The sequence below is a fragment of the Ovis canadensis genome, chromosome 3, assembly GCF_042477335.2.
Source record: "Ovis canadensis isolate MfBH-ARS-UI-01 breed Bighorn chromosome 3, ARS-UI_OviCan_v2, whole genome shotgun sequence".
NCBI classification, from domain to species: domain Eukaryota; kingdom Metazoa; phylum Chordata; class Mammalia; order Artiodactyla; family Bovidae; genus Ovis; species Ovis canadensis.
In genome coordinates this window covers 2,498,684-2,520,240 of record NC_091247.1, presented here as the reverse complement: position 1 = coordinate 2,520,240, position 21,557 = coordinate 2,498,684, and the positions used below count along the sequence as shown (strand labels likewise).

General features: G+C 61.3%; 1 protein-coding gene across 2 annotated transcripts in view; it reads right to left on the bottom strand.

The window, feature by feature from the left end:
* Window positions 1–1,722: 1,722 nt before the first annotated feature.
* Window positions 1,723–21,557, bottom strand: part of FAM163B (family with sequence similarity 163 member B) — a 29,710-nt gene continuing 9,875 nt past the window's right edge. Inside the window, exons 2-3 of one of the 2 annotated variants that reach the window (XM_069579842.1) lie at window positions 4,550–4,665; window positions 1,723–3,740 (exon numbers count right to left, since the gene is read on the bottom strand). In XM_069579842.1, the coding sequence (XP_069435943.1) occupies window positions 3,345–3,740; window positions 4,550–4,642 (489 nt within the window). In that variant the 5' untranslated portion in view covers window positions 4,643–4,665 and the 3' untranslated portion in view covers window positions 1,723–3,344. Of the gene's footprint in view, window positions 3,741–4,549; window positions 4,676–21,557 lie in introns of those variants that run through there. The other variant, XM_069579843.1, reaches the window with a different exon arrangement.

The window sequence follows — 21,557 nt, the reverse complement described above, 5'->3', positions numbered from 1 at the left end:
TCCTGCGCTGTCCGGGGCTCTGCAAGGAGGGGGCGGGGTGTCTTCGTGGCTCACCATCCTGGGGAGGTCTGATGCAGCCTCGGGTCCAGGACTGGGTCTGGGACCAGGGCCGGGTCTGGTTCTGAGGCCGGGACCGGGTCCGGGACTGGGGCTGGGGCCGGGACCGGGTCCAGGTCCGCGTCTGAGACTGGCTCTGGGGCCGGGACCGGTCGGGGTCGGGCTGGGGTTGGGGCCGGGACCGGGTCCAGGTCCGGGACTGGGGACGGGCCTGGGTCTGGTCTGAGACTGGGTCTGAGGCCGGGACCGGGTCTGGGTCGGGCTGGGACCAGGTCCAGGTCTGGGGCTGGGGCCAGGGCCGGGTCCGGGACTGGGGCCGGGCCTGGGTCTGGCCTGAGACCGGGTCTGGGTCGGGCTGGGGTGGACTGCAGTGTCTCCCTGAGGAATGCCATTCGGGGAAAGCAGACAGAAGGTGACAAATGAGTGGGTGCCTGCAGGGAGGCGGCTCAGGGGGCTTTGGACTCAGGCGCTGGAGTCAGGACTGAGCGCATCTCGTGCCTCCTGACTGCTGTGGGGGCCCCAGCCTGGGGTCTGTGGGGCCCGAGGGAGAGGGAAGCTCCCCCCTCGGGGTGCGCTGGGAAGAAAACAAGGGGTGAGGCAGGCAGGGTGGGGGGCACCGTGCGGGCCCATGTGGGGGGCTCAGGAAACAGTCTTCATTACCGCTGGCGGGCCTCTTAGACGAGCCTCTTCATCTGGACGACTGGCGGGTGCCGGGACACCGGCGGGCTTCCCAGAGGAGGTGATGTTTCAGCTGGTCCAGCCTCAGGAGTGACTCTAAAGCCTCCAGGGAGAGGGGTGGGTGTTTACAATGCTGAAGGCACCTTGGTTTGGCTGCAGTGGAGGAGGAAGGGTCTGGCTATCCACCGACTGAGGGACATCGAGCCGGCCCTGGGCGCAGATGCCACTGGGAGGGGCTCCGTCAGGACAGGGAGCGGGGATGTGAGTGGCTGTCCGGCTGCTTTGCTGGGATGCAGAGCCTTCTGTCCCCAAAACGGGATCAGAGCAGGGTGGGCCGCAGTGTTTAGCACAGCGTCACAGTTGGGTGCGTGGCCGTGAGGGAGGAGGCCTGTGGGGTGGGCTCCCTCAAGGTCAGCGGCTCGGTTCCAGCGCAGATGGGATCACGGCAATCCAGGGGTGCGGGGCTGCCTGACACACCCCACCATCATGCCCAGTCACTCCCCGCCTTGCCTCCCCTCCTCTCCCGATGACTCCCCACCCCCCAGCACTTAGTGTGCACATCCCGTGGGCCAGGTTCTGTGCCCAGAGCATCACCAGCACCGCCTCTAATCCTCCTAAGAGCCCCGTGAATCCAGGGTCATGGCCGCCCATTGTGTGGATGGTGAGACCGAGGCCCACAGAGGCCAGTCACTCGCCCCAGGGGCCACAGCACCTCACCCCCTACCCACTCTCCAGGAGCTCAGGGTTTCTAGGCCGGTGGTTTCCAATCTTGGAAGACTGATACAACCACCCCAGGAAAGTCAAAAAACCCAATGTGGCTGCAACCAGGACCAGCCCCTCTGGGCAGAGCCTTGACCCCCTGGGGCTAGATGGGAAGGGAAGGCCCACTCTGTCTGGGTTGGGCTGGACGTGGCCCCTCCCAGGAAGCTCAGGAGAGGGGTCTGGGTCGGCCTGGAGTCCCAGGCGGACCAAAGACAGCACGCAAGGTGTCGGAGAGGAGTTTTATTGGCTCTCGATTGTGTTGGGGAGCAGGCAGCTCCCCCGGTCTCCACGGCGGAGCTGAGGGAGAGCTTGGATGGGTGTGTGCGGGGTGATGCTGTCAGACGGATCTAGGAATCTATGCAGAGGCCAGAGACAAGAAAAGGAAACAGGAGACCGAACAGAACAGCCACGGGAAGTGCCACCTCCGGACCCTTCCCCCACCCCCCCCACCCCCACCCCCAGCCAACACATCAGAAACTCGTGGGGTGTGACAAAGAAACGGGAAGCTTGGGCGTGAATCCATTAGCGAGTCCAAACTGAGGCAGGAGGCAAAGGGAAGAAGAGGGGAAAAAAATATCGAGAATGCCCAAAATAGTAAGTCTTCCTAACTCTGCTCACGTCCAGAATCACAGCTCTGCAGCGCTTTCGAGAGAGAGCGAGAGATGTGCCCACACCGGGGGGAAGCCGCTGGCCCCAGAGCTTGTCTTCTGGGAAGGCCGCTTGGCTGGGGAGCTTGGTCCATCTTCTTGGGCAGATGGGGGCTGCCCTAAGGGGGTGCTGGGGGGCACTCCATGGTGGGGCCCAGAGGCAGAGAGAGAGAGCGAGCGAGAGCGGACCCAGGAGAGGAGGGGGGGTTCCGGGGACCAGGCTGCAGAGGAGACAGGGCCTCTGAATGGGGGGCTGTGTCCCTCACGGCAGGTACCCCTGGGCTTGGGGCAGCTTTCTCATTGGGTGTAGGGAGGAGCTGCTAGGCCTGAGGGGGCCTGATGGGGGCTGAGCTCAGCTATCCTCACCTGGGGGCCGGCGCAGGGAAGGGCAGCCTGAGGCCTTGCTCCCAGGTCCTCCTGAGACCCACCAGGTGGGAGGGTGTGGGCCTGTCCCCCTGGGGACCTGAGGGTGTCCCAGGTCCCATGGGGCGTCAGTGGGACTTTCTGCCTCTGCGTGGCTTTCTCTGCCCGACCATGTCAGGGCTGAGGAGTGGGCTGCGTGTTTTACTTCTGAAGCGGGAGGGTTGGCACAGGGCCTCTTCCCTACTCCATTTTCACCAAAAAGCCAGTTGGGGCTGCCCCTCCCGAGAAACCCCCCCTTTCCTCCGGACATTGGTGGGGAGGTGGGAGCAGGATCTCAGCTGCACTGGAAGCCGGGCTGTCTGTGGGTTGGGGGAGACAGGAGACTTGGCCCCCAAGGCTTAAGCTGCAAGACCCCAAGCCTGGCGGCCACCACCTCATCCTTGGACACATGGGTAGACCGAGACCCAGGGATGGAGGGGAGCGGCCAGGCCGAGCAGCAGAGGCGGCTGCGACGGAGGCCCTGGCCCCCGGCCCCTCGCTAATGGCAGCCCAGGCATCCGCAGTCCGGCGTCCGCGCCCTGGAGCCCCACCTCACTCTGCAGCTGGGGCACCTGGAGGCCCCACCCGCGCCCGCATCACACCTGCCTCCCTGCAGACCCAGGCCCTGGTGGCTGCTGCCCGGGGTGGCCCCACCAGCCTTCACTGGGTCTGACCCTTGCCGGGAGCCCCGGAGTGCCTGTGATGACAGGCATGCGAGGATCGCTGGGTTTGGGGCCCCGGGGCCAGGCGGGGACCTCCCACCATGGTCTCAGGCCCTGCTGGGGGCAGGGGGCACGGTCAGACGTCGGTGCTGACGCTGCGGCTGCGGGAGAAGGCCTCTCGCATGGCCGACAGGCGGTTGGGGTTGAGCGCCTGCAGCCCTCCAAAGCCCCCGGGCGGCGGCCCCACGTCCTCCTGGCTGATGCTCCTGTAGGCCACGCGCTCCCCACCGTTGCTGACGCCCTCGTCCTCCGGCTCCTGCAGGAAGAAGGCGGGCGGCTCGGAGCGGGAGCAGCTGCGGCAGAGGGCGCGGGCTGATGGGGACCTCTGGCTGAAGGCGGCGGCTGGGCAGAGCGCCGGCCCGTTGCTCAGCACCAGGTTCCGGTTGGAGTGCAGCGGCGGCAGGCTCGAGTGCACAGCGAAGTCCGGCTCCTCCTCGTCCTCCTCCGACTCGTCCTTCTTACAGCAGTAGTACTACGGGCAGAGGCCACCGTGACCCCCGGCTCCCCACCCGCCCCGGCCCCGCGCAGGCCCCGGAGGGCGCCCGGACGCCCCCGAGTCTTACAGCCACGTCCCCATCTCGACCACGGCGGGGAGGCGCCCCGGACTCCTGGCGTCCCTAAAGGAGGGGTTCTCTCATTTCAGCCCTTCTCTGGTGGCTCAGCTGCTAAAGAATCCTCCTGCCATGCAGGAGACCTGGGTTGGGGCGATCCTCTGGGGAAGGGAAAGGCCACCCACTCGAGCATTCTGGCCTGGAGAACCCCAGGGACTGTCCAGAGTCGGACACGACTGAGCGGCTTTCACTCACTTTCACTCACTTTGCCCCACAGCAGCTACGTGGCAGGGGCAGGGACCAAGTCCCGTCTGCAGGTGGGGACGCTGAGGCCCAGGCAGCCTGCAGGTGGCAGAGCCAACAGTCTAGCTCAAGAGGGCCGAGCTGCACCGCCTCGCCCTGCACACATGGCTTCTCCTCTCATGAAGACACGGGGCCCAGGACAGCCGTCGAGGGTGGGCAGGTCAGGGAGGCACGGCCCGGGGGCTCACCACTGCGCCCGCCTGGTAGCTGTGTGACGTTGGCTAAGGCCCTCACCCTCTCCAAACCTCTGCAGCCTCGCCTTGCAGGGGGTCTGGGAAGCTGCCGCTGAGCCCTCACCCGCGGAGGCTGGGCAGGGCTGGCTGCCTTGCACCGTCTTGGAGGCCTGGTCCTGGTGGGGGCCCCCGCCCTCTGCAGGGCCCCGCTCTGGGCTCCCCTCCCGACCTCCCCCCGCCACGCCCCCGAGTACCTGGAGCCGGCAGTAGCACAGAACCGCAATAATGCAGAGCAGAATCACAGTCGCCAAGATGCCCCCGGTGATGACCACCGTCCCGGCTGTCATTCGCCCCCTTCTCCATCAACAGCCTGCAACACACGCCACCACCTTCAGCCAGCTCATCACAGGAGCCCGTCCCAGCTTAGGACGCTAACCAACCACGCTAAAAGGGAAAACAAACACCCCAGGGCCGGCAGGAGGCAGGGGCGGGGGCGCGGCGGTGGGGGGGGCACCCCTGCCCCTGCCAGCACTTCCCACATCTGCAGGAGGGGAAGCCAGCAGCATACACCCTCGCTCTCGGGGTGCTGCGAAGTTTTCGTGAGCCTCTGCGTGAGTGCTCAGCCTAGCACACTTGCAGCTTGGGCGGATAGCTCATGCACATGTGTGCGTGCGTGTCCAGTCGCTTCAGTCTTGCCCAGCTCTTTGTGACCCCATGGGCTCTGGCCCGCCAGGCTCCTCTGTCCATGGGGTTCTCCAGGCAAGAACACTGGAGTGGGTTGCCCTGCCCTCCTCCAGGGCATCTTCCCAATCCAGGGATCGAACTGGCGTCGCTGACATCTCCTGCATTGGGAGGCAGGTTCTTTACCACTAGCGCCACCTGGGAAGCCTAGGCGACCAGCTCATGGGTTTAAAAATTGACCCCAATGCAGTCGGGCTGAGCGTACGGTTTTGTAACGTCCTTTATCACCTCACCAGCTCATCCTTATTTTGCTTTATCGTTAAATTTTCTTCTGCAACATAATTTTGAACCATATTCCATTTTATAACACAAACAATCCCTCCTTTAAAATATCAAATTACAAGTCACATAAAACTCACCATCTTCACCGTTTTTAAATGTCCAGGTCAGTGGTGCTAAGTGTATTCAAACGGTCTGCAGCTGATTTTCAAAAGCTTTTGATCTTTCAAAACTGAAAAACAACTCCCGTTTTATATTTAGGCTGTTGGCATTAAAAAATTCTTAAGGGACTTCCCTGGTGGCCCAGCGGTTAAGACTCTGCACTGCCAGGGCAGGGGCGAGCATTTGATCACGGGTCAGGGAATTAAGGGCTTCCCTGGCAGCTCTGTAGATAAAGACTCTGCCGGAGATTCTGGCTTCAATTCCTGGGTCGAGAAGAAGCTCTGGAGAAGGACATGGCAACCCACATCAGTATCCTTGCCTGGAGAATCCCCAAGGACAGAGAAGCCTGGCGGGCTACAGTCCACGAGGTGGCAAAGAGTCGGACACGACTGAAGCAGCTTAACATGCGTGCCGTGTAAATATCCCCACTGTGGCCCATTCCAGGCTACCGAGGTTTAACAAGCGGCTTTGCTGAGTACACCCTGTCTCAGCCTCCCAATCCCTTCCATTCCCCTCAACCCCAGCGAATAGCATGGCAGGGCAACTGAGTTCATTAAAGGAAATCCCAGAGCATATCCGTTTATTTCTAGACACTTCAGTGCAGAATCTGACAGGTGAGGACCTTTAAAAAGCCTCTGCTCATCTCCAAAATGCTTTCCCACAGTCGGCTTGTTCACATCCAGATCCAGCTGTGTTTGGCCCTTTTGACTGTTGTCCCCTGTATTCCCGCTCCCTGCAGGTTGTTTACGGAAGAAACTGGGTCATTTATCTCACAGAATTTTCCATGTACGAGAACGGGCTCGCAGTTTCTCCAGCAGCATTTCACGTGTCCCTCTGCCACGGTTCTGCCCTCTAAATTGGCTTCCCTCCGCACCACCCTCAGGGCCCCAGGACCGCTGTCCCTCTCACCGTGATGTTGGGGTGAGCCCGGGCGTTCAGCTGCCGTCAGCCCAGGCCTCCCCGCCAGCACCCCCTCACTCTTTCAGCAGCGGCTGGGAATCCCTGCCGGGATCCGTTGTCTCGTTAGGAGCTGCAGACAGAGACGGTTCGAATCCTGCCACTTGGTCTGCGTGCATCAGCTCCGACTCTTCTCTACAGAATTTTCCCTATTACGTAGCCGGTAATATCAAAAGACTGTCTGCAGAGGAAAAGCACAGATGCTCAGCTTATAAATCTTTCAATTTTCAGAACAAGTTGGCACCCATGAGGGCTGTGCTTGTTTCACAGTGCCATCTTTTTCTCACTGATTTACGCACATTTGATGGGTTTCAATCCACCGCAGTCACCATTCTTTCTGGTGCTTAGATGATCTCGCTGGGACCACGGGCTTGGCCCCCACGTTGGCTCCAGGGTCATTCTGATGGTGGTAGGTTAGCCGCTGAGTCGTGTCCGACTCTTTGCGACCCCACGGACTGTAGCCTGCCAGGCTCCTCTGTCCACGGAATTCTCTAGGCAAGAATACTCGAGTGGGTTGCCAGTTCCTTCTCCATGGGTTCTTCCCCACTCAGGAAGCAAACCTGGGTCTCCTGCGTTGTAGGCAGATTCTTTACCAACTGAGGCACCAGGAAGCCCCAAAGTTAGTTTAACGGGACCCCGCTAATCCTTCAAGGCATGCTGCTTTTAGGCATAAGAGCTCCCAGTTCTTCTCGCTGCAGTCCTGGGACGCTTGGCTCTCTTGCTGGGGGACGTGCTTCTAGGGACGACAGTCTGGACCCTAGAGGTGCTAGTTGCTTCTGGCTTTGCAATGGTTCTGGGCTTTTTCAGTGGCCAGATCTAGGAAAGACTTTTTTTTTTTTTTTTTAAGGGAGAGGAAAATGAACATGAGTTTATACTGATATTTCCACTTAAAATTAGACATGAAAGGGGTTTTTCCATGTTAAAATGTGCTGTCTATGTGACTTCTACAGTGCAAATTTTATTTCCTCATAACATACACTTCATTACTTCCGTGCTTTTTCCCATTTAAAAGTATCCTCACCAATGTTTTTATTAACAAGCTTACTGAACGGAATCTGATATTTGTTTTTCTTTGCGGTTTTGCCCCCTTAGGGCTGTGAAGTAAAAAGACTGTTTCAAAGTCGCCTGAAATAATTCTTGGTACGCTTTTTTTTCTCACCACCTCGATATTTAGATTCATTGACTTCAGTTGGTTTACTGTCTTAAAAAAACTACACTGATTTAGCTTAGCTTTTTTTCTTTTTTTAAGTGGTTTTCGTATTTTAAAGTCTTTACTGAGTTTGTTACAATAGTGCTCCTATCGTTTTCGGTTTTCCGGCTGTGAGGCACGTGGGGTCTTAGTTCTCCGACCAGGGATGGAACTCGAACCCCCTGCTTGGAAAATGAAAATGTCAGTCACTCCGTCGTCTCCGACACTTTGCAGCCCCCACGGGCTGTAGCCCGCCAGGCTCCTCTGTCCATGGGATTCTCCAGGCAAGGACACTGGAGTGGGTTGCCATGCCCTCTCCAGGGGATCTTCCCGACCCAGAGGTCAAACCCGGGTCTCCTGCACTGCAGGTGGGTTCATCACCATCTGAGCCACCAGGGGAGCCCCCACCTGCCTTGGAAGGTGAAGTCTTAATTAAGCACGGGACCTCCAGGGAGTCGAGTTTGCCTTTTTCACTGTAGAAAACATTTGGTTCCAAAGTCAAAAGCATAAAACCAGGTGCATTCAGAGAGGTCCTGCTTCCTTCCTGCTCCGTCCAGATCTGACCGTTTCACTGAGTTCTGGCTTGCCCTTCTGTGGCTTCTTTCCAAAAAGGTAAGCAAATATAGATTTCCGTCCCCCTCCTCAGTGAAAGTGACACTCTGTCTGCACCCTCCGCACCTTCTCTGGTTATGCAGACGTCTCTCCCCAGGTGCCCCCAGGTTCTTCTAGACGAGAGACTGTCTGCGGGGATCCCCAGAACGGGCCCCGCCGCGTGGAGGGGCCCCACTCGCTCAGCCAGGCCCTGCGGGCCAGGAGCTGCATTACTTCCCAGGTTCCTAGGAACTCGCAGTGAAGAGTTTTGTGGTGTGCACGTTTCTAAAGTTGCTGATAAGCCTTGCCAAAGACTTGCTGGAATTTGGGCTGATTTTCCTTCTTCCAGGAATGTGCGAGAACTGACAGACGGAGACTCGGGGTCTGGCGGGCGGAGGGTCAGGAGTGAGGGGACCGGAGCCCCGCGTGGCGAGGCTGGAGGCTCAGCGGTTTCCCGCAGGCTCGTCTGCAGGGTCAGGTAGCCTGGCAGGGAGCAGCTGGGCAGGGGCGCCGCGGACCCCAGTCCACAGACGGAGGAGGATGTGGACGTGTCCCTGGGGTTGGGCCCAGCCAGCACTGTGTGTCGGAGGCCACATGTGCAGGGGACCCCAGACCCCGAGCAGACAGACAGAGGGACGGAAAGGTAGATCCAGACAGGCCCAGAGCTGCAAGACAACAAGACCCAGACTGAGAGACAGCTCCAAATTCAGACAGACAGGAGTGTAGACAGGCAGGTCCAGACAGCTGGGCCCACGGGGCCCGGTCAGGAAGACACAGTGCAGGCCACACAGACGGGGCAGCAGCCCCAGGGACCCCTGCGTTCCTGGGCGCCCTGCCGGGCAGCTCCGACCTCCCTCGGCCCCCAGGGTGGCCGAGGCCAGCTGGCCCACCAGCCCTGCCAAGGGTGCAGGCTGACTGAGGCCTGATCCAGGGAGCTGGGTGTGCCGAGGTGGCGGCCAGCGGGGATGGGGCCAGGGGCCAGGCCTGCTGTCCACGTGCGCTGCACGCCCTTCATGGAGGTGAGGCAAAGCAAAGAGGGCAGCTGCCGGCGAAGCGCCAGGCCCCACATGCCCACACACTGCCCTCCGGGGATTCACAGGGCACGGCTCATCTCAGCCTGACCCTGGGGTGGCCAGAGAGAGGGCAGTGGAAGGGGCCCCGGCAGCCCTCCCTGGCCTCCTGGGGGGCCGTGGGGGGCAGCACAGGCACTGGGACCCCGAATTTGCAGATGAAGAGACAGGTTCAGAGCTGGCCAAAGTCAGTCCCGCTGGCTGAGCCAAAGCCCAGCCTCCATCAGTTCACACATGTGGAGCACGTGCGTCATTTCCAGTGAACGGGCCCATCACAGCTGAAGGCCACGGGGGACCCACTGCCTGCCGCAGGGAACCCAGGGTCTTCCAGGACCGGAGGGTCCCACAGCCTCCTGCCCACTGCTGCTGCCCCTCTGGACACCGCTTGCCAGGCACAGGGTAGAACGGACTCCCCCCACTCCAGCTGGGCCAGCCCTCTTCTCTCTACCAGGAAATGGAACCGGGGCCTGGAGACTGGCCAGTCCCTACTCCCTTGGCGCTGGGTGGAGACACAGGTGCCCAGGCTGCAGCAGGGCGGCCTGAGTGTGGAGCCAGAGGAGCCGGTCCGCAGGAAGACAGGACGGAGAGCCGGCTGTGGGCCCAGTGTACAGGGTCCCGACTCTCCCGGGGGTCCACAGGGTGACTCGCTGTGAATACGCCGCTTTGCCTGTGTCTCTGCTACTTGCACCCCAGAAAGCTCGTCATGGTCCTGCCTCATGGACAGGGGGCCTCGCCGGGCGGGAGAGAGGTCTGGGAGGCAGGACGGGAGTGAAACCAGCTGCCCCTGCGTGGCCCCGTCTCCTGCCAGTTGCAAGAACAGGGCTCCAAATGCCCCCTTCCTCTGGGCCTCAGTCTCCTCCTCTGCAGAATGGGAGCGCACGGAGGATTCCGCAAGACGGCAGGTGTGCTGTGCTCAGACACACCTCCCCTCCGCATCAAAACCTTCCACCGGGTTCCCAAGGGCGTGGCCACACAGCCCCCTCCCAGGTCTGAGACACAGATGGCCCCTTGGTCTTCCTGGCTCTGGGTAGGGGGTGCCCAGCGGCGGGCAGCCTGCTGGAGTGATGGGAGGGTGGGCACAGGCCAGGTGACCAGGGCTGTCAGTAGCCGCGGCTCTGACACCCCCGCCCCGTCCAGCTGGAGCGCCTCAGCCTCACTCTGCAGACACGGGCAGGCCGAGGAGCAGCAGTGCCCGCGCTGGGAGCTGGTCCCAGGACCAGGCCCGGCAGCAGGTGCCCACGCGCACCCCTGGCAGCTTCGCTTACGCCCCAGCCTGACATCAGCCCCTGAGAGTGATGTGGCTTCCTCACCCCCACCCTCTAGCCGCCCCTCTGCCCTCACCCGGCCCCACCCCAAGCGTGCTTTTTCCTCTGCCTCTGCAGGCTTTGCCCCGCCATCACTGCCCAGAACACGCCTCCTCCTCCAGGAAGCCTTCCTGGACTTGTCAAAGCAACTCACAGAACCTCGGAGTGCCAGCGCTGCAACCATGTCCCACACCTCCGCTTAACGGGTGCGGTAGGAGGAGACTGAGGCCAGCGCAGGGGTAGCGACGGGGTGGGGGGGCACACTCGTGGCCTCACACAGCAAGTCAGCGGAAGAACAGCAGCCCAAGACCCTCTCCCCCAGGCCTGGGCCTTGCTGAGCTGTCGCTCCCCCGCTCTCCTTCCTGCGCCAGGGACTCTCCCAGCGGGACCCCGAGCGGTCTGAGGGGCCCTCGTCCTGCCCACGAGGGCGGGCGGCCAGGTTGGGGAGCACCCTGCCATATGCTCACTGGGAACCTGGGTCACAGGCCGCCCTCTGGGCCTCGGAGTCCTCCGTAGTCTCCTCTGCAGTACGGGTACGGAAGGAGGCAGACAACTGACTCCGGGCAGCTCTGGACTTCAAGAATCTAGGCGTGCGTCCCTAACCAGCCCTGCCTGTGGGGGTCCGGATAACTGGGATGCACGGCACAGTTTCAGGACCATGAGTGTGAAAATCTGGAGCTGCTCATTCAAGCAATACCTCGGGATGTGAACCCCTGCAGGGCTGCGAACGCTGGGCACACTTGCCTGGGAGCTCAGAGGGAAACTGGGCTGACCCAGCGTCCCCTTGACACTTGCGTCCTTAGAATGGCTGAGTGCCCCAGAGACCAGCAGACGGCTTTGGGGCTCAGGGGGTGCTATTGTGTCGGGGAACCATGGGGGGGCTTCCTGGAGGAGGAGGCTTCTGAGCCATCCCGGAAGGATGGCTATCTGATGGGCCGGGCTGGGAGAGGAAGGTGAGGGACAGCGAGGGGCCACGGGTCCAGTAACAGCTTGGGAGAGCCGCCTGCCACCAGCGCGCCTCCTCCAGCCCCCGCCCCCACCCCAAGTCTCCACACACCGCCTGCCCGCCCGCCAAGACGATTTGGCCAGGATTGTGCTGAATTGTTAATCTGCCCCCTGGGACCATAAACGGTTTTAAAGCTTTATAAACGGTTTTGCTTCCCGGTCCCATCCCCGGCTTTTACAGGGACAAGCTGAGAGAGGGGGGCCCCCTCTGGGCACCGGAGTCTGTGGAGGGGGGCTGGGTGGGCCACAGCCCCCTCCCCACAGCCTGTCTCCGGGGAGCCGCCGCTGTGCAGGCTCTGGTTGTCTCCTGCGGGCGTGACCGACGAGAGTGGAGGTGGGAGCAGGAAACGCCTGGCGGCAGAGCCAGACGCCCCCACCTGCCTCCCGCCCGCCCCAGAGCCCCTCCCCTGGCAGAAGACCCCGCACAGCCGCCATCTGGACCACATGGACCGCCCCGTTTCAGACCCTCCAATTCTTCTCTGTTCCCCTAGCTCCATCCCGCCCCCCCTGCCTTGAAGACCAAGGACCAAGCCTCCTCAGTCTGTCCTGTAGGCAGCCCCCCTCTCCCCACCGCCAGGCCCTGCCTGCTTCAGGCATGCAGCAGTGCCTCCTGAAGGCTCCGTCTGCCGCTTTTAGGAGCCAAGGAGAAGCCCAGCCCTGCCCCCTCTGCACTGGCCGGGCCCCCGGCTCAACCCGTCCAGCCACTTCTGGGACCAGACCCTGGGCAGCCTACAGAGGCCCAGGCCTCAGTGGGTCTAAGTGGGGCCCTGGAATCCGCCTTTTCGCTAGCAGCACCTTAGACCAAGCAGCAATGGTGCTGCTCCTTTCAGGACCGGGAGCCAAGGCTGGGGCGGCGGGCAGAGGGCAGAGCATGGCTGGGGACCCGGGTCGGCCGCCCCCCGCCAGCCTCTCCCCGCCCTGGTGTCTGGTCCAGGGCTTTCCCTCCGCAGCATCTGTCTGGTTCCTGGGAGCCCAGGGGCCCCGTCGTCCTGCGAGCGGGAGCGGCCGGAGTTCCTGTCTAGACCTCCCCCACATTTGGTCCTAATTTCACGCTCCGCGGGCTCCCAGACTCCTGCGTTTGGTAATAAATAGACGGCGAAGCGCTCCGCATCGTTGCGGCCGGTCTTGGAGATCTTACCCAGAGCCTGGTTGGGGGTGGGGGTGGGTGGTGGGAGCGGCATGGAGCCTGGAGAGGCTGTGCCCAAACGCACCTGGAGCGGCCCCCTGCGCCCCACCCTCAAGCTCCATCCTCAGCCAGATCAGCCCAGCCCAGAGAGCACCCAGGCCACCTGGGCACCGGGACCTAGTGAGCCGGGCCTGTGCCCACCCTGAGTCCCAAGGCCGGAGGATGCCTGCAGGAGTGGGCCTTGGTACTGCCAGGTGGGTTGGGGCTGGGTTACCGGTGTCCAGAAAATATCATGGATGCCTCGGGCTGGTCGGCTTTGTGGTCTGGACTCCTCTAGGGCCCCCAGAGCACAGGGGCTGTCCCATTTTGCCAGCCGTTTCTGGGGTTCACGAATGTCCAGAAGCTCTGCTCATAGCCCTGCTGAAGAGCCCCTTGGGGTGAGCAACGCAAGAGCAGGGCCCTGCCCGTGGCCCATGGCTCTGCTGCCCAGCCCAGAGCAGGGTGCCCGGCAGGGACTCAGGGGCACCGATGTGAATGAAAGACCTGCCAGGGTCCTCGAGCTTCTGAAGGAGGAACCAGAATTTCCTAGTGGGAGCCCGGCAGAGCTCCAGAGTGGGCTGGGGAGGGAGACTGGGGAGCCACTTCTCCGGGCCTCAGCTCCGCATCGTCAGGGCTCAGGAGGACATCAGTGGCCACCGCACCCGCGCGTTGATCTCATCTCACCCCGCGGCTCCCCCAGGGTGGACCGCGGGACACACCGCACTCCCGGGCCATGTGGGAAGCAGGCTCAGATGCGTCTCCCTGCACAATTGCCCCACTCATGTCTCCCCAGGGTCCACTGAGGCTGGAGGACCGAGTCAACCCACCATGAAAGGAAAACCCAACCAGACGGACACCCCGTTTTTGTGGCCCTGCCCGCCCCGCTGGGGATACAGCTGGAGCTGAGGAGAGAAGCCGGTGGCTCTGCGGTCCGGGAGGAGAGCCTTCAGGGCGGACCCCAGGGCCTGGTGGCTGGGGATCTGTGGGGAGCAGGGGTTTGCCACACCTGAGTGGGCCGAGTGGCCTGGCTTCCCCACTGCCTGGGCACCCCCAGCTGGGTGGCCTTCCTGCCCCCCCTGGCATGGTCCCCATGTGGGTGCTGTCCCCAGGGAGCAGCAGGAGGTCCCTCCTGGCCTCTGTAAAGGAGCTGTGCCAACGCTGCTCGGGGTCTCCCTGGTCCTTTGGGACAGTGGGCGGTGCCAGGGCGGGCCTGGTCGTCCTGGTGGGAGGCCTGGCCTAGAGGGTCCTCTTGGGAGGCCGGCGTTCAGAATCCACTGCAAAATTAAAGCCTGAGTTGTGATCGCTGCTGTCCAGCCCGGAGCCCCTGCCTCCCCCCACTGCTTGGCTTGTCCAGAGGAGCAGAAATTCGGGGTGCATGCGCTGAGGACTGCGGTCAGAGAAGCTGGAGCCCTGGCTCCCTGGGGGCCGGCCCGGGGGTGCAAAAGGCTGTGAACACACCACCGCCTGCTCACCGTGGCGACGGGTGGCTGTGCCCCCAGAGGGGGAGCCTGGCTCAGGGTCACCCCAATGTCTGCACAGAGGGAAGGCCACAGGCCAGCGACTCTAAACTGTGTCTCTGGGCCCCCAGGTGGTGGCAGGAATCAGGTGGGGGTTTTGGGGGAGGAGGGCGAGGCCCCCAGCTGCTGGACGTTGAGCTCAGTAGCGCCTAGACATCACTGGCCTGCCCTTCTCGTGCTCTGAGTCTGCATGCTATGGAAACGCTCACAGTTTGGGCCCATCTCTCTGGTGGGCCCCCCAGCTGTTGATGTCAGTGACACCAACACAGCAGAGAGGCTGAGCGGGCATCCCAGGACCTGGCATTCCTGCCCATGCTGCCCCCCTGGGGCTCCTGACCCTAAGTCTGGGCAGGTCTTGGCCTCCCTCTACCACCGGGCCTCCCAATAGCAGTAAGCACAGGGTCCTGTCCTGAACACCTCCTCTGTGCCAGGCAGGGCACTACACCCTTGACCAGCATCCTGAATCCCTAGGAGGGTCTGAGCAGGGTCGCCATGGTCCCCTTTGGCCAAGGAAACAGCCAGACACAGCTCACATGATTAGAGGTGGGGAGCAGGGGCTGAGCCTGGGTGCGCCACCCCAGGTCAGCATCTTGTCTGGTCCCCCCTTCTCCCAGCCCACCCCTGCTTGCCTGCGGGTGGCAGGGCACATGTGTCTCCCGGTCCTCCACCGAATGGAGGCCCCTTGAAGGCAGGGACCCGGGGGGCCTCAGGTCCGCAGTCCATCTGCCCCCGGGGGGGCAGGGCCTCCCAAGGACACAGCAGTGGCCCCGTGCGGCAGGCAGACTGAATTGTCAGGGTCCGTTTGGCACGGCCTGGCTGAGCAGGCCCTGAATGTGGGAAAGTGAGGGATGGGGTCTCGGCCCTGCGGCCCCCAGCTCTGGCACAGCTGCCCCAGTGTGTCCTGGGCAGGTGGAGGGGACAGTAGACATGGTGGGCGCTGCAGGCCAGGTCAGGGCGTGGAGGGCGGGGGTCCTGGGCAGGGGAAAGGCACTGGGGTGCCCCATTCAGGGGCTTTCTGGGAAGGTGGTTTGAGACCCCCGAGGGAACCCCAGCTCAGCAACAGGCTTTTCCTCTCCCTTAAAATAACCATGTGCAGAAGCTGGGTTTGCAAAACCCCTTTCTGTTGCTAGACAACTTGGTTTCTTTCTACTTTCCTCGTCTAAGACCTGGGCACAGTCCCCGGAACCAGCTCAGGGCTGGGGGCTGTGCAGGTGGGCGCCCCGGCCAGGGCTCCTGGGACCGCCAGAGCTCTGATCACTAAGCACGTACGAAATCTAGGCGCTGGGCAAGGGCTCTGCCTGCTGTGCTTCACTCCACCCTCACAGAAGCTCTCAGCACGGGCGGGGAACAGACGCGGCGTATCCAGGTCGGCTCGGGGCACAGGCAGGACCCGATTCGGCCCTGGCCCAGGACCGCAGCTCAGCCCTGGGATCCACGAAACCCTACCAGCATTTGCTAAAACCCTCGTGACTCAGCCAGACCCCGTGGGGCAAACAGAGGCTCGGAGACTCAGCAGGGACGCACCCGTCCCCGGTGACCCAGGACTGCCCACCCGTGGCAGGCTGGGCTCCCGACCCTGCGGCCACACGGCTGTCCCGGGCACCGCAGGGCAGTCTTTCGGGGCCAGGCATGACCGTGGGCCCAAGGTTGGGGGGCCTGCCTGCCGGGGGTCCTTCCCGTGTCCACAGAGCTGGCCACTGCCCAGGCCTGAGGGGGCACAGTGACATGACCCCCCACCGCCACCAGATCGCTAAGGCATCCAAGTGAACCAGCCACCCCCACCTGCACGAGTCTCCCACCCACACCACGGCCGGTCCTAGCCACTTGCCTGAGTTCCCTTTGACACGTCTGCCCTTTCTGTGAGGGGCCCATGGGTGCCCAAGGGTCAGCAGAGCAGTACCACTGTGGCTTGGGGAGCCCCCCCCCAACCCAGGCCTAACCTCAGGGCACTGTCTGCCTGGGTGAGTTGGAGGTCGGAACGGCCCTGAGACAATACCAGGCTTCAGCGCTCCATCCTACCCCCTTCCCTCCTGCCTCCTGGACCCTGGGCCGACTGGCTCCCCAGCCAGTGCCTGCCACCCTGAGGGCTCCCCTCATTGGAGATTCTCACTTTAGGCTGCACCGGCCTCCCCTGGGGGCGCTGTGGGCTGCAGGGATTCCTCTGGAAGCTTGTGTTCTGAGGTCCAGGTGGGCTGAGCATGTCCAGGGGCTGCTGATACTGCTGGACCAGGGAGCTCGCTTGGAGGACTGCTGTCCTGAAGGGTGGGCCCCAGAGCAAGGCTGGACTCACAGTAGGGCTAGGGCTTCCCCAGGGCTAGCCCGGATCCCCTGCCTCTGCGCTGTGGGGGCACAGGCCTGTCCTTGCCCCACGGTCCCTCCGCTTGGGACGCCCCTGGGACCGCTGCCTGCTTCCCTCTAGGCGGCCGATTCCTTCTGACCCTGCCGGTGGATGCCCAGGTCTCCCCGTCTGCAGGAAGCCTGCACCCTCCTCTGTGCACCCAGCTGTCCTCTGCATAGCCTGTGCTTTCGTTCTGAGCTGCCGCCTTCCTGCCAGCACCCGTGAGGCCCCGGGAGCCCCCGCACTGTCAGCCTGCCCTTGATGCACAGGCTCCGGTAAACAGCAGGCGCTCTCTGTGCCCCCGTGCACGGAGTCACTGGCCACAGCAGAGCCCCTGGCAGCTAAGCCCTGGAGGAGGCGGATGGAGACTTTGGAGCTGTTGATGCATTTCCGGGAAGAGGATCAAGCCGGCTGTGAAGGGCTCGTGCCAGAGGGGTGAGCGGAGGAGGGAGACTGAGGCTGCTGAGCCCAGGAGACCCTGGCCACATCTGCTTCTGCTCCTGGCCTGCTTTATGGCATCAGGAAAGCCTCACTGCCCCCAGAGCCTCGGTTTACTGTCTGTGGAAGCATACGGGGACAGCGCCTGCGCTGCTGGTGCTCCAGGGAGACAGCGCAGGTCACATCCTTTAAGCCTCACCATCATCCTCGGCTCCCCCGGTGGCTCAGTGGGAAAGAATCTGCCTGCAGAGCAGGAGACGCAGAGGACGCAGGTTCAATCCCTGGGTCTAGAAGATCCCCTGGAGGAGGGCATGGCAACCCACGCTAGTATTCTTGCCAGGAAAATCTCGTGGACAGAGGAGTCCGGCAGGATACAGTCCATGGGGTCACAAAGAGCTGGCCACAACCCAAGCAACTGAGCACACACACACGTTGTCCCTGGAGTCAGAGTAATTGACTCCATTTTACAGATGAGGAAACTGAGGCTCAAGGAGAGAATGGCACTCGCCCAAGGTCAGTGACAGGCAGAACTCAGGGCCAGGCTGGAGGGACAGGAGACTCCTACAGAAACGCCGGCCGCCTGTGGCATTGCACAGTGATTGAACACACAGCCCAGCACCGACGGCCAGTCCCCGTGCCCTGACTCCAGGACTGGAGGGGCTGCCCTGTGCTCTGGGGAACGGAGGCGCGTGGAGGTGAGTGCAAGACGGTTCAGGGCAGAGGTCATGGTCAGCGCAGACTTTGGGGGAGGCGGCAGTGCTGGTCTGTCTGGGAGTCAGACAGACCTGGGGGTGAATCCAGGCTCTTGCCCTAGTGCCAGGGCGACCACGGGCATTGTGTCCTCATCTTCAGAACAAGATGTTCATGCCAGTCTCCACGAGCATCTGTGGGGTGTGGGCAGTGTGCCAGCCTGTGCTGTGCGGAGGTCACAGCAGGGAACAGGGCTGGGGTGCCAGCCTCCTCCTGGCCCTCAGGGAGCAGGGCTCCCGGGCAGCCCCGAGCCTGGCCTGAGATGCGGGCGCCTTGGAGCCCTGCTGGCCGCATCCCCTCTGTGTTTTGAGTGCTTTTTTGCTGCACCCCTGGGCCCCTCCTCCCCACCCACCCCTCCGGGACCAACTCCTCTGCTCGCCTGCTCCCTGGGCCTGCTCTGTCTCACGCCAGGCCCATGGCGGCTGCGGGGCCTCTGCACGCTGCCCTCTCTGTCTGCGACGCCCTGCTCTCACAGGCTGTGTGGCTCTTCCCCTCATTGCACGCAGGTCTCTGCTCAAATGTCTCCTCCTGAGAGACCTTCTGTGACCATCTGTCCAAAATAACCTCCCTCCTGGCCATGGCCGCCCCACACCCCGAGGGGCTCATCCTTCCAGCCCTCACCCCTTTACACATCATACGCTCGTTCACTGTCCATCTCTCCTCCCGGGAATCTGAGTCGCCGAGGACAGGGGCTCTGTTCTGCTTCTTGCTGTATCCTGCTGCCCGGAAGAGTGGCTCGTGTTACCTCAGTTAAGTGATGAATGAATGGAGTGAATCCAGCGGGAAGGCTCGGGAGGGTGTTGACAAGGACAGCCACCGGGTCAGTTCTGCTTTTTAAAAACTGTGGCTGTGGGGTGGGTGGCGGGGCACAGAGGCAGGGCGGGAGGGGCCATCTGGAGGCTACCACAGGCTTCAGGTGGCAAGAGGGGGTGGAGATAGAGAGAAGGGGGTGACTGGGAGGCGGGATGGGGGCGGGGGTGGGGAGGGGTCCTGGGGACCCCGAGGCTTCAGGCCTGGGTGTCTGCGTGATGGGGAGCCACTGAGTCTGCGGTGCTCCTGTCTGTGAGAGGCAGCACGCTGTGACCCAGGACTTGCCTCCAGGCTCGGCATCACCCTGGGTAAGTTGCTTCTCTCCTCTGCGTGTCGGTGCGCTCACTGACCAAGTGGAGGTGATGCTGGGGCCCCTCTCATGACTGGGAGGGCTAACCTACGTCCTGAGGAGCAGCCTTGGCTAATCAGGGTCCTGGCCAAGATGGAGGAACTGGGCTGAGATTTACCCTATGGCCTGAAGCAACTAAGCATCCAGGACAAAATCTATGAAACAATGGTTCCCAAGACACTAGCATCAGGTGATGAAGGACCATCCTCAAGAGATGGGCAAGGAATGAGGAGCAACCAGACTGACCAGGCTCCCCACCTGGTGAGAGTCTCCAGGCTCCCCTCCTGGTGAGAGTCTCTAGGCTCCCCTCCTGGTGAGAGTCTCCAGGCTCCCCACCTGGTGAGAGTCTCCAGGCTCCCCTCCTGGTGAGAGTCTCTAGGCTCCCCTCCTGGTGAGAGTCTCCAGGCTCCCCACCTGGTGAGAGTCTCCAGGCTCCCCTCCTGGTGAGAGTCTCCAGGCTCCCCATCTGGTGGCTGCAGGGCAGGGGAATCCAGGCGGGGCCTGGTGATCCCCCTGAGTTGGGGAGAGAGAGCTAAGTCCAAGGAAGCTGAGTGATGCTACTGCACAAGGCAGGTCCTAGGCAGGAGGAGCTACGTGGCGGGTATGAATCTGTGCAGAGGGTCCCCTTGATTACTCAGCTACATACCGGTCAGCACAGCTATGTGGGTGAAACTCCCTGAGGTCAGAGAAAGAAACTTTTATTTTTTTAAGAGAAAGAACCATTTGAAAGGATTCTAGGGAACAATACTGGAAGCTCACATAGATCCAGGAACAGTTCCTGCTCCTATCAGAGAGGAAAACTTCGTAATTCCTGGAGCACTGGTTTAGAAAATTCAGAGGGTTTTGACTAAATGTACTTTGCTCCTGCCTCCCAAAGCATAACAGCTAGGGCTGAAACCAGCTGTTTTCAAGTAACAACCAAACCCCAGAACAAAGCTCACAAATATATACAGGGGTCTAACACCCGACGAAGTAAAATACACAAGGTTAGCATCCAGTAAAAAAAATTACTTGGCATGCAGACAAAAACAAAACAGAATCCACATTGAAGAGAAAAATCAACCGGAACTAACCCAGAAATGGCACAGATGATAGAATCAGGAGACGAGAACATTAAAATAGTTATCGTAACTGTCGCCCACATGTTGAAACAGTAGAGAAAAAATTGGACACATTAAGTAGAAACATAGAAAATGTTAAAAAGAACAAAATCAAATTTCTAGAGATAAAAAAAGATACAATGTCTAAGATGAAAAACACTGGATGGGGTTAACACTAATTTACATAGTGCAGGAGAAAAGATCAGCGAACTTGGAGACAGCAATAGCAACTATCCAGAATGAACACAGAGAGAGAAAAGAGAAATGTAAGGAAGTAAACGGAGCCTCGGGAAACTTCAAGTGACCTCACAGATGTGTAACTGAAATCCTAAAGGAAGGAGGATGCCGAAAAAAATGATCAGAAGTAGTCCTGGATGGAAAGTGTCCAAAGTGCGTGAAAAGCTACGGACCCACAGGTCCAAACAGTCGGAAACACAAGCACAAAAAGCACAGAGAGAACAGCAGCAAGGAACAGATCGAAGTCCTTAAAAGCAGGGATGAAGACAGACTCTTAGAGAAAAGGGCACAGGCCGCCCAGAGGAGTGAAGGTGAGACGGACGGCCACTTTGCACTGGAAGTGAAGAGAGCCAGGAGACAGTGGGTCGCACCTTCAAAGAAGGCACACCAACCTGGAATGCTCTACCCAGCAGGACACCTTTCTGACGTTAGGGAGAAATAAAGGACAACGTGAGCACTGTCTCCTCCTCTTGGCTAGAAAGCCCTGCAGGGCAGGGCCCACCGCTCAGCTCCTTGCCAGGGTGCGCACGCTGTCTGGACCTACGAGGAGCCTCGTGTTCTCACTGGGTTTGGGTTCCCAGTGACCCTACCTGAGCAGGGGGCGGGGCGGCCGTGTGGGAAGCTCCCTGCCTTCGGGGAGGCGGGGTCGAGTGTGGCTTGTCTTGGGGGAGGCCCAGGCGGAAGGGGCAGTGGCTCTTCAGGGGCTCACCCCACTGGGGACCCCGACTTCTGGGATCTGGGCCCTGCCAAGTGAGCAAGGAGGAGGGGCTGGAGGCGCGCTGGCATGGTGACCTCGTGCTCTGCATTCCCCTCACTTATCCCCACAGGAGCGTGAAAGCACAAAGGAGATCTGCATCATGTTTTTAAAAACAACCAACCAAAAAATACATAAATTTCAGCTGTTCACAAGGTTACAGGCAGTTTCCATGGCTACTGTTGCAAGCGGCACGCACTGAGGTGAGGAGGTGGGGCTCCCTGTAACCCAGTAGATATGGGCACTTGCACAATTAATTCTGGCCCAGGACAGGCACCAGGCTGCTGGGCTGGAGGGAGGGCGGGGGGCAGAGAGCAAGCCAGGATGTCCCTGTCCCTCCCCGATGCCCCCCGTCCCCTCCCCCAGCCACCGGCCGGCATGGTTTCTGGTGGCTAATTAGAACAGCACCCGTGACTTCACAGCTCTCTCCAGTGTAAGCTGGCTTTTCAGGCAGGGAATCCCCGGAGCACCAGCGGCCCTGTGGGCTCGGAAGACAACATGCCATCCTCCCCACAGGCGGGCACTGAGGACCGGGGACCAGGGCCACCCAGGAAACCACAGTCAGT